The sequence below is a fragment of the Apodemus sylvaticus genome, chromosome 10 (assembly GCF_947179515.1).
Source record: "Apodemus sylvaticus chromosome 10, mApoSyl1.1, whole genome shotgun sequence".
Taxonomy (NCBI): Eukaryota; Metazoa; Chordata; class Mammalia; order Rodentia; family Muridae; genus Apodemus; species Apodemus sylvaticus.
In genome coordinates, this window is record NC_067481.1 from 46,948,253 (window position 1) to 46,960,961 (window position 12,709).

Consider the following 12,709-nt stretch of genomic DNA (forward strand, 5'->3'; position numbering starts at 1 on the left):
CTTCCTTTGACAGTCTTAGAACACTTTTACAAATGGAAATAATTGGCTAAATTTTTAGTGGGGATTTGTGGTATAGCGCAGTAGTAGAAGGAATGTTTGGCATGGATGAAACCCTGAGTTCAATTTCTGGCACCATGAAAACCCTATAGATTTATATTTTCAGGTTGACAATGCCTTATGTTCATATTTGCTAGAGATCCTTTACAACTGTGAATGTGTATAGCAATTTAGAGTAAATATCAGAAATGTTCATGCAGCTATTGACTGTACCAGAAATTATAGTTTGAAGAGGAAATTTGAAGCTTGACTTCAAAGAGAGGGAACTTCAAAAGCACTTTAGAGATTTTTATAACTTAAATTTAAGAATTCAGTGCTGAGGCTAGAGAGAGGGCTCAGTGGTTAAGAGCAGGCTGTTCTTTCAGAGGACCCAGGTTTGGTCCCTAGTACCAACATAGCAGTTCACAACCTACTGTAATTCCAGTGCTAGGTGTGCCAACATACCTTTCTGGCTCTTGTGGAGCACCAGACAAACATGTAATACACATACATGCAGGCAAACATGCACAAAATAAAAATAAATCTTAAAAAAGAATTTAGTCCTTTGTCTATACTTTGTTTCAACTTCAAGGGATTAAAGAAACACTTTGTTTGCTGGACATGGTGCACTCCTTTAATCCCAGCACTCCAAAGGCAGAGGCAGGCATCTCTGAGTTAGAGGCCAGCCTGGTTTCCATAAAGAGTTCCAGGAAAACCAGAGCTACATAATGAGACCCTGTCATAAAAGAAAAAGAAAAATTTGAAACTCTTATAGTAGTCTTACTGTTTATAAACTCTATCACCAAACTGATTGCGTCTGAGTTTTGACTTTTGTCTTTTAGGTCCACATTGGAATTAAAGGATTTGTTAAAGATTCTGTAACAGGCTCTGGGTTAGAAAACGCAACCATCTCAGTGGCTGGTATTAATCATAATATCACAACTGGACGATTTGGTGATTTCCACAGATTACTTGTCCCTGGAATTTACAATCTTACAGCGGTTTCAACTGGGTAAAAGTTTTAAACTAGATTCTTAATTACAGTGCCAGGTCTCTCTTTAGATGTAGGATTGTCTAAATGCTTCTCACTGAATGTGGCTTCTGTTTTTTATGAGAAAGTGCTTTGTCCTATAGTCCAATAGTGTGAGGCATAATTGGAACACTGGGAAGAAAGATTATAAAAGCTTTACAAAAGGCTCCACTCTTAGAAGCATTGCTCAGCTAGTTGAATCAGGTAGAAACAGCCCAGGGCTCCAGAGATGGAGTTGGAAGCCATGCCTTCCCAGCTTTCCAGTACATAAAGCAGTGGGTTTTCATCTGCTCAAGCCTTTCTGCACACTCACATGATGAGGATTTTATTGATACCCTTTCATTCTGAGCTTTGTAATGGGAGGAAAGGGGAATGCTAATCTGATATGGTTAGGCAAAGATGGATAGCACATGCCTTGAATATTGCAGCAGTAGTTAGCTTGTCTGCCCCTTTGAATATCATAGCAGCAGTTAACTTGTCTGCCCATTTGAATATCATAGCTACAATTTTGGCACAGTTCTAGTGTGAGATACACAGGAAGCTTTGTGAGAGAAATAATTCTTTTAAAGACTTAATCCAAGATTTTCTGTGAAGTAACATTCTAAGATAGCTAAATTTATACAGTTGTCTTAATTTACGTTTTGAGTTTTGATAGATCACTGCAGCAGTATGAGAAAAGGTCATAGTGCTTCTATAAGGCTAAATCATCATGAGTCTTAATTCCAAGCCACTGCCCTTTCCACTTTTTAAGGTATATGCCATTGACCATTAATAATATAATGGTGAAAGAAGGACCAGCCACAGAGATGGACTTCTCCCTTCGGCCAACTGTTATGTCAGTGATGCCTGATTCACCTGAGGCTGTGACAACTCCTGGCACAGTTGCTATTCCTAACATTCCTCCTGGAACACCATCTTCCCATCAGCCAATTCAACCTAAAGACTTTCACCACCACCATTTTCCTGACATGGAAATCTTCTTGAGAAGATTTGCCAATGAATATCCTAATATCACTCGTCTTTATTCCCTGGGAAAATCTGTAGAATCAAGAGAACTGTATGTGATGGAGATATCTGATAACCCAGGTGTCCATGAACCAGGTAATTGCATTGCCTTTCACATGATCTCAGTAGTACCTCTCAAAGCTAGTGCTGTATCTCTGTGCTTTGTCCAAATATGTCATCTGTATGCTGTGTAACTTCCATTAAGAATACATAGTCAAAAAAGAACATAGAGCCAGTCTGTTTCCAGAAGAGAAAAATCCATTTGGTAATCCACATTTGCATGGTACTTAGTATGCTCATAGATTGGATTCTTTTGGCTGAGTTCTATTTGACATATGGGTATACACATATGGGTGTTACACATCTGCCTATATATCTACAAGCTATGCAGACATATATGCTTCCAGCCTGCACAGACATATTCTGGTAAACAAACTACAATATGTTTATTAAGTTTTTTTGATGTTGACAAATACATGTTTACTTAATATTTTGGTTTGGAATATATGTGTGTATATATATATGTATACATATATACATATATATAATATACATACATATGTTAGGGGAAAAAACAGAGTCTATTTTAACTGAAGAAGAAAAAGTCTTCTGTGTAATTATTAAATTCAGGTGAACCAGAATTTAAGTATATTGGAAATATGCATGGAAATGAAGTGGTTGGAAGAGAGCTGCTGTTGAATCTCATTGAATACCTCTGCAAGAACTTTGGAACAGACCCTGAAGTAACAGATTTGGTTCGCAGCACTAGAATTCACCTTATGCCATCCATGAATCCTGATGGGTATGAAAAGTCCCAGGAAGGTAAAGAAGAGCTGACTATTAAAACCTACTATGTTGGTTGTTGCACAGTGTGGTTATTTGGAAGAGGGAAAATGTTGATCATTTTTATTCTGATGATTTATGAGTGATTTTAGCTTTTATGTACTTAAAAAATAGGGCAGACTTTTCAATACATGATGAAGTATATATATATATATATATATATATATATATATATATATATATATATATATATATATATATATATAGTGTCTGTCTTTGTGTATATGTGTGCACTGTATGTACGTGTGTACATGTGTGAAAGCAGAGGTTGATGTTGTTCCTATTCAGTTGCTCTCCACCTTGTTTTTGAGAACCTGGAGTTTGATTCAGCTCAACTTGCTGGTCAGTGAACTCCAAGGATCTGCTCAGCTCTGCCCCCTAGCGCTGGAGTTGCATATTACAGTGCCTAGCTTTTAATGTCTGAACTTTGTGCTTGAATAGGAGACACTTTACTAAAGGAGCCATCTCTCCAGCCCTTCATCAAGATGCGGGCCCCTTGTTTGGTTTTGCATTTCTGTGGTGGCTATTTGTCTTCTTCAGTATTCTCTAGAAGAACAGAACTGATAGAGATGGAGAGTGTATGCATGTAAAACCATAAAATGGGATTCATCATATTGATGTATATGCTTAGAAGACAGGTAGTTCAATAATGACGCCCTATGTTGGAGAACCAGAAAATGTGATAGCTGTTCAGAACAAGAAACAGGAAGCCTGGAAACAAGAATCCAGCAGTGTGTCTGAGGCTGAGTCCTAGCGGCTGCCAGAGGTCACTGAAGCCAGTCCCCATTGAAAGGCTTGAAAATGCTGGAGCCTAATGTCTGTCTGTGACAACAGCAGTGGTTGTACTTGCTCAGGAAGAATGGAGCTGGCAGGCACTAGATGGACTCCTCCTTCATGTAGTTTTGTTCTGTCTGGGTCCCCAGCCTATTAGATGGTAGTACACATGTTCAGGGCCAGTCAGTCTCAGTCTCAGTCAGTCTGTCTGTCTGTCTGTCTCTCTCTCTCTCTCTCTCTCTCTCTCTCATTTTCTGTTTTGTTTTGTTTTTGAGACAGGGTTTCTTTGTGTAACCCTGGCTGTCCTGGAACTCATTCTGTAGACCAGGCTAGCCTCGAACTCAGAGATTTGCCTGCCTCAGCCTCCCAAGTGCTGAGATGAAAAGTGTGCTCTAAGAGCACAGCAGTTAAGAACACTGGCTGCTCTTAGAGAGGACCCTGGTTCAATTCCCAGCACTCACAATGGCAGCTCACAACTGTCTCTAACTCTAGTTCCAGGGGATCTGGCACCCTCACACAGCCATACATGCACGCAGAACACCAGTGCACTTAAAAATAAGTAAATTGTTTTTTAAAAAATGATCAATGTTTTCCCATCATACCATTCCATATGTAAAATACCTCAAAGGTGTACCCCATAGTGTGCTTTACTAGCCTTGTAGTATCTCTAGCCAATCAAGTTGACAAGACTAGCCATCAATTTATTAAAAATAATGGAAGATTTTTTTTCATAAACTTTTATTTTAACAGTAGTTTTTATTAGACTATTATATGGGTAACCTTACTCATCATTGGAAAATCAAATGAGATAATATTTGAAGCCAGTGGCTTCTGTACTCATCCATATTCCATACCCGCTAAGTTATTGCTTTTTCTTTTCCTGCCTCCCCTAGGCAAGCCCATCTCTCCTGAGGCAATGCTGGAAGGGCTGGGAGGACAGGTTTACACAGGCCACCTTCCACAGAGCCCTAGGAGAGTAAGACTCAATCTTTTCCCACGATTCCTTAGGGAACTTTTAAATTTTTTCCCTATAAAGGTTTGATCATTTTCATCTATATTAAACTGATAATGGGTAGATTAACAGGGAAAATTAAGTTAATGTATAATCAGAAACATGAGAATTGTACAGGTGTAAATTTCAAAGAAGAACTAGTTGAAATTTATATATACCTAAGCTAGGGGTTTGGGTCTAGTTAGAGGGAAGTGGTTATGGGCTATGGAAGGTTGAGGTAAAAATGTTCAGAGCCAGCACAGGTTATTTTGTCATGCAGATAAAGTCTACCAGGTGACAACTGTCTATGCCAGGTTTCAGGCCCCCAATCTCTATTTAAGCGATGCCTTTCCAAGGCACAAAGTAGGGTATCTGAGAGAAAAGCTTGCTTTTTATAAAAGGACAGCCTTGCAGAGCTATTCCCGTCTCTGTAGTTAACTGTAGCCAGCTTGAAATATGTCCAAGCAATCTGTTTACTCTCCTCAGCTGCTCCTAGCCATGATCCCTGAGTGGAACAGGCGTCACAAGGAGCATCCAGACACTGGATGGGATAGCTCACCTTGATCTGACCCTGGGGCTCTCATTCACACAGGCCAGGTTGGTCCTCACTGTGTGCAGGTTCTTTCCTCTCTCTTGCCAGATCACAGATCCCTCCTGACACCTCCAACTGTGAGGAAGCCCTCCAGTGGGCCCCTCCCCCACGTGCAGTTCTTCTCGTTATCATGACAGCAGTGACTGCTCTCCCTCCCTCATACCAGTCTACACAGTCAGGCTCGAGTTGAACTTTTCTCCTCTCTTGGATTAATGCCCAACAGTGTTCTCTACTAACTTACCTTTCTGTAATCATTTTAATGTCAGCACCACAGTTTTATTTTTGTTGGTCTGTTTTCTCATGATGAAGCCCACCAACCTAAGGGCTGCTTATTATATTGTGTGTGAATTATAACACTTGAACAATGCCTTGGCATCATTTATGTAATTGGATTTTTTTCTCTCAAAGGATAACCAGAGGACAGACACTAAAGAGTAATGATTTTACCACTTTGCTTTAAAAATCTGTAAGAGAGTTTGGTTTTTTTGTTTTGTTTTGTTTTGTTCTGCTTTGTTTTTTTTAATACACAATGTACCAAAAAGGTGTGGTGTAATTCACTCGATGGAATTGGTAGCAGTGAGCCTGAGGTACTTGCATGTTAAGGTGGCTGATGTATGTTATATTAAAACTTAGTAAAAGCTACCTTAAACTTTAATCTTTTATCCTACAGGAGATTCGATAAGTGTAGTTGGCAGAAACAACAGCAACAACTTTGACCTAAACCGAAATTTCCCAGACCAGTTTGTTCCGATCACAGATCCTACCCAACCAGAAACTATCGCCGTGATGAGCTGGGTGAAGGCCTATCCATTTGTGCTGTCAGCCAATCTGCATGGAGGTAGGTACGGCAGCTCCTATGCTACTGACTTCATCTGTTGAGAACATTTGAAAATCCTGCTGAAATTCTATCTGCTTGTATAAGTCCTAGGCTTTCTTCAAGTGAGTACCCTCTCACTGCCTCTGTGACAGAGCCAGTAAAGCCTTTCTCCTCCCCTTTTAGGCCAAGTCCCTGGATTTCCCCTCCCTTCCCCACTCATTCTTTCTTTCATTCTTTTTTTTTTCTCTATTTTCTTTTTGTCTGTTGTTCATTTAGACATGTTCTCACCACATACCCAGGGTGGCCTTGCCTTGCCTTGCAGGGATCCTCCTGCCTCTGCCTCTGCCTCCTTGATGCTGGGATGACAGGCAAACATTAGCAGGCCTGGCTTCCTCTCCTCTGCTACCACACAGTGTTTCCTGCCACACCCTTTCTCCTTCTCTTTTTCTTTCCTTTTAAATTTTAATGTTATTTATTAACACATATGTACAGTGTGCATGCATACATGTTTATGTGTGTCTGTGTCTGTGTACACATGCCATGGCATGTGTGTGGAGGTCAGAAGACATCTTTCAGAAATCAGATCTCTCTCTCCACTGGATTTCAGGATCTAATTCAGGTTGTGGATTTACCCACAAATGCTTTTCTCCCACTAAACCATCTCTCCCTCCCTTTCTCCTCTTCTTCCCACTTCCTGCCTTCCTTTTTCTTGCTTTTCTCTTTTTCATATCACCCAAAAGGTGAAATGTAATAGTTTTTCAAGTGTTTCATGTTTATTTGTTATACTGTTAGCTAGGTATCATACACTTTGTCATCATAAAGATCAAACATATTATCTTCCACCTGTGCTGTCCACCATGTACGTACATACACACACACACACACACACACAGTTCTTTAACTGCAGCATAGTTAGTGACTTCATTCTTATTAAGGCTTTGGAAGTATATATTTCAAGATGACTCATTAGGAATGAGTCATTTGAACAAAATGAAAGGTCAATATTAAGAGAAACATCATGGGCATGTATTTGAGCCAGTAGGACACCTGCCTAACATGCCTGAAGCCCTGGAGTCAATGACCAGCATGTGCTCCGTAAGCCTGGCATGGTGCCATATGCCTACAATCCCAGCACTCAGGAAAGAGAAGTAGGAGGATCAGGAGTTCAAGGTCATCCTCAGTTACAAAGTAGTTCAAGGCAGCCTGGGCTATATGAGACCCTGCCTCAAAACAGAGTCACGTGAATAAGAGTGAAAGTACCAGGCTGGAGAGATGGCCCAACAGATAAGTACACATGCCAGGCTCCGTCCTCTGAACCCACATAGTGCACGGCATAAATCTACTCCCACAAATATCCTTCTGACTTCCACATATGCATTTTGATGCAGAAGAAGATATAATAAGCAGACAGACATGTGAGAAGTATGACGATCAGGAAAATAAAGGGTGTGGTTCTTTAACAAACATAACTCAAAGCTTCTCCCTGCGACTCATCATTGCTACTTTTCTCTCACGCAAAGCATGAGGTAAGTGGATGATGGCCTTTTTACACTTGAAAGCATCCCTTTCTTCACTTTGAATACCTCACTGTTGGTACAACTCCAGATGAATAACTAGACCATAAGAAATATTTAGAATTTTTCTGTGTAGACCAGGATGGCTCTGCTAACCCTAAGTTTTAGAGAACACACAATTGGCCTTGCTTGATAAATTTCATGGCTCCTTCTTCTGCCTTACCTTTTCTGTTGCTGTGATAAAACACCTTGACAAACACTATGTAAGGAGAAGGGGTTTATCTTGGCCCACAGTTCTGGAAAGCAGAGAATGGTAAATGAATGATTGAGCTCAAATAGCTTTCTGGCAGTGGAGCCCAGGGAATGGTGCTGCCTCCTGTTATAATTAAGGTAATAAATATAATCCTTAAAGAATGCCTAGAGTCTAACCTAATTAAATAATCCCTCACAGGTCTAAACTAAGGTTTGTGTCCTGGGTAGTTCCAGGGCCTGACAGGGTCACAATCGGTACCTTCCATTTCTGACTGTATAACTGATCCATTTTGAAACAATGCCTTTGCCTGTTTTCCTGTAGGTTCCTTGGTGGTTAACTACCCTTACGATGATAATGAACAAGGAGTCGCCACATACAGCAAGTCACCAGATGATGCTGTGTTTCAACAAATAGCACTTTCTTATTCCAAGGTATACTGGAAGTTAATTCAGTAAAACCTACCTTAAAGCACTCAGATCAGATGCTCTCATAGCTAAGATACCTGGCCTCCTTGCTTTTCCCCAACCCCGTTCCTTATCTCACTTCTGAACACTTTATCTCTTTTTCCATTAGTTTTTAAACTCAGTCATGTATTTTGTCTATGTTTTTTAACTCAGCAATTGGAACAGAAATGATGTCAGCTTATTTCATTTGATACATACTTAGTTTATAAGCCCAGTAAAGTTGGGTAAAGGAGAACTGATGCATTAAGTTAACTTTTTTTGCCATGCAGCCGCAACCATTCTTTACAAATAGTCCATGTAGCCAGACTTTATTACTTTGTGGGTTCTTGTTTCTTCCACCCTTCTTCACCCCTTTTCTTCTACCTTTTCAACCCCCTAAAACTAGATAGGAGACAAAAAAGGGTAGAGGGGGAAGGGGACGATGTTATCCCTAGACTACTGCCCGCTGATTAGAAGTGTCAGTTCCTTGGGACAAGTTTGATCTTTATCATCAGGAAATCTAATTTCTTGTTGTTTCATCTTTGTGCACAACTACTTACAAACAACAACGCAATACCAACCCACCCCACCGCTCAGGGACCTAGAATTTATATACACTCTGAAAAGTCCCCCGAATTCCAAACATCACACAGTAGCAGAAACTATCAGTTTCAGGCAAAATCATGGGCAAATCATAGTCAGCTACTGCAGACAACCTGAAGCAGCCACATATCCCATACCTAGAATAAAAACAAAAACATATAATATTCTGTGTTTTTTAAAGAAACCAAAATTCCACAATTTTCACTACAAGTCTATGGTTGTTTTCTCTTTCAACATTTGAAAACAAGTCAGTCTGAAACAAAGAAGACAAACCTACAGCCCTCTCAGTAGAGGAAGCACTTGTAGCAGAGGCCTTTAGGTCTGTTAAACCTATGTTTTCCTGTCCTGTCCGGCTCCCTGTGAATCCCTGCCCTAGGGATCATGACAAGGCAGAGGATCGTGAATTAGAGGACACCCTGGGTAAACAGCACGTTCCAAGTCAGTGTGGGCTGTGAGACCCCAGCTAAAAGACAAAGTCACCAGTGATTCATTAAGATAGTTGAAGTTTCACTGCAATGTAAAAAAGGGGAAATAGATTCTGTATTTTCTAAACTTCCTATGTAATGAGCACATTTACTTTAACAAATCAAAATAATAAGATAGTGACTGGAAAAGTTGCACAGACAGTAACAAGCATGATGACCTGAGTTCAGATCCCTGGCACCCACATAGGAGTCTGGGCACAGAGGGGATCTCTAACCCCAGCCCTGGGAAGGCAGATGGGAAGACTCCTCGAGCTCCCTGCCAGCCTTGATGAATCCATGAACTTTAAGATCAAAACATAAGGCAGAAAATGATTCAGAGAGGACACTCCTCTACACACACACTAGTGTGATATATGACACTGACTTATTTTTAACCCTATACACTCCCACCACATACACAAAGAAGTGTCAAAATGTGTGTGTGTGTGTGTGTGAGTGTGTGTGTGTGTGTGTGTGTGTGTGTGTGTGTGTGTGTAAAAATTTAAGTAGTTCTAAGAAAAAAACTTCATGTTGGGACTTCGGTGCCAGGTGTGATAGTTTCTAATGCTGATCAGCTAATTGGGTGTGTAGTCTTATTGGTTATGAATATAAAGATTATTACTGCAACTCTGCTCTCTGATACAATCTTTTGTCATCCACCTTCACACCCCCTTTGTAGATGGACCTTGTGAAATTCAAATCAGAGTTGCTAACAAAAGGATGCACCTGTTTATTTTTTTCCTTAAAAATTGTTACCTTCTATTTGGGTATAGCATATCTGGGAGACATGCATACAGTAGTAAGAATTTATTATATCATCTGTCAAAATCAAAATCGACCAGAGTTTTTACATATTCCCATTGTACTCTGTACTCATTCACTGTGACTTCACAATTCACCTTCATTTATTTCCATAAACTATTAAACTTTTTATATTTGTCTTTCTCCCTAACCTATACCTACAACCATATCTTTCAGTGGTATTCCTAAGGATCTTGCACATACCCTTTGACATACTAAGTATCCCAAAATCCAGTCCTCAGTAGTACTATCTTCATTTAGTTTCTGTAGCTATGATAAAGACTGAACGAAAGCAACTTTGGAAGGAAAAGGTTTACTTGGCTTACGTATTCCGGATCACAGCCTATTGAAAGAAGCCAAGAAAGGAACTCAAGGCTGGAGCTGATGCAGAAGCCATGGGCAAACACTGCTTACTGGCTTGCTCTTTATGGCTTGCTCAGCCTGCTTTCTTACACAAACCAGGATTACCTGCCCAGGGGATGGTACCACCTATGGTGCCTGAACCCTCCCACTTTAATTATTAACCAAAGAAATATTCTCAACTGATATGTTGAGATGATAAAACCAACCAGTCCAACCACCACCTTTCTTCGCCATCTTGTCATTACAGATATAACCCAGAGTAGTCACATATCTGCTGCACTCAGCTTTTCCCCACTGACCATAGCCGAGTCCCCAGTCCTGGGGCCACTGACTGACATTTTTAATTCTGTTGTACCCTGCCTTCTCTGGAGTCTTGTGTCTGTCTTCTACTGCCCCTGGGGAAAATGATTATTAAAATCCCCTTTCTTTGTTCACAGCCTTCTTTTTCTTGGCCAGTAAGTAACTTACTAAAAGTAAAGACTTACATAATCCTTAATAAACACCCATAGGAAGCCGGGCAGTGGTGGCACATGCCTTTAATCCCAGCATTTGGAAGGCAGAGGCAGGCAGATTTCTGAGTTGGGGGCTGGCCTGGTCTACAGAGTGAGTTCCAGTACAGCCAGGGCTACCTGTCTTGAAGAGAGAGAGAGAGTTAGTTAGTTCTCTGTCTGAGTGCTGGAGAGCTTGATACAGCCAAGGGACAGTTTCATCTCAGAAACACACAGCACAACCCAGGCACTACTGGGGGACTCCAAGTAAATGTATATGTGACTGTGTGGAGTTCCAGGGATAACAACTCAACTCTTCACACTGTCAAATTCCAGCAGACTCAGAGAAGTGCACATTGAGAGTCTCATCACTTCCTACAGTGGTGTTCCCCCACCTGAAACCCTCTCATTTGCCCTCTGGGAGCCTTTATAGGTCTGTACCTGTACCAAATAAAACACTTTTTAAAAATGTAGATGCAAGCAAATACTAGTAAAGATTATTTTTTTTTCTTTTCCAGGAAAATTCGCAGATGTTCCAAGGTAGACCTTGCAAGGATATGTACCTTAATGAGTATTTTCCTCATGGGATAACAAATGGAGCTAGTTGGTATAATGTCCCAGGTAAGTAAAGATCAAGGCCTAGCAATGTGGGTTCCCCACTCTCCTAGATGTTGCTGCTTGCTAATGATCTTTTTAATTTTGAGAAAGAACTATTTTTTCCTAATGCCCATGAGATTTAAGACATTACAATAACCTATCAACTGTTTTGCATTTGGTGCTCTTTGATTTCTGTGTAGACATATTGCACTGCAGTCTGACTGGTGTATGGTCTTTTACCTCCAAACCATCATAGGTCTTTCATGTGCTAATAGAGAGATTGTGCAATGAGCACTGTGTGGAAGTGCAGATCAAAGGCCCTCCCAGGAGTTCATTACTGTTTTTCAGTCACTGCAGAGCCAAGATTGTTTTGTTTTGTTTTTAACTAGAAATAATTCTCACCTTGTAGAGTCTAAACTATTTAAAATGTATTCAAAGTGATAATTTTTAAGTCCTTGTCTTTAGGTGGTATGCAGGACTGGAACTATTTACAGACAAATTGCTTTGAAGTAACTATCGAACTAGGTTGTGTGAAATATCCATTTGAGAACGAACTGCCAAAGTACTGGGAGCAAAATCGAAGATCTCTAATCCAGTTTATGAAACAGGTAACTACTCAGAAACAAATGTGGGTCCTTCCAAGCCCAAGACAAGCTTTGTGTACAGTTTGTACAGTGTATAGTTCTTATACAGGGAAGTTGGAGTATGTCTTTAAAATACTCTGTGTATATGAGTGTTTTCTGCATATGTGTATGTGCACCCCATGTGTGCACTGTCCCTGGAGGCCCTGTGTGTCCTGGCAAACAAACCAGGGTCCTCTACAAGAAAAGTGAGTGTCCTTTCACCACTGAGCCATCTCCCCACCCCCAGAATATACCTTTTCTAATTCTAATTTGTTTTAGTGTATTTGCCCCATTTCTGTATTCCAGTTTGTTTTGTTATATATATACCTAGAAATTTTACTCATGGGTATAGATGAGTTTATTTGTCTAAATGAGGAAAAAAGTGAGCAAACAAGGTAGCATTTGCTGTAATGGTTAGTGTCCCTCTGTCCTGGCTTTATAAAAGCTGACATAGATTAGCTACTTAGAAGCA

At 40.3% G+C, this 12,709-nt stretch overlaps 1 protein-coding gene across 1 annotated transcript in view; it reads left to right on the plus strand.

Moving 5' to 3' along the window:
- Positions 1–12,709, plus strand: part of Cpd (carboxypeptidase D) — a 65,949-nt gene that overhangs the window by 28,533 nt on the left and 24,707 nt on the right. The window contains exons 4-10 of the mRNA XM_052194837.1: positions 879–1,048; positions 1,818–2,167; positions 2,702–2,893; positions 5,942–6,109; positions 8,177–8,286; positions 11,536–11,638; positions 12,080–12,222. Of these exons, the coding sequence (XP_052050797.1) occupies positions 879–1,048; positions 1,818–2,167; positions 2,702–2,893; positions 5,942–6,109; positions 8,177–8,286; positions 11,536–11,638; positions 12,080–12,222 (1,236 nt within the window). The remainder of the gene's footprint in view (positions 1–878; positions 1,049–1,817; positions 2,168–2,701; positions 2,894–5,941; positions 6,110–8,176; positions 8,287–11,535; positions 11,639–12,079; positions 12,223–12,709) is intronic.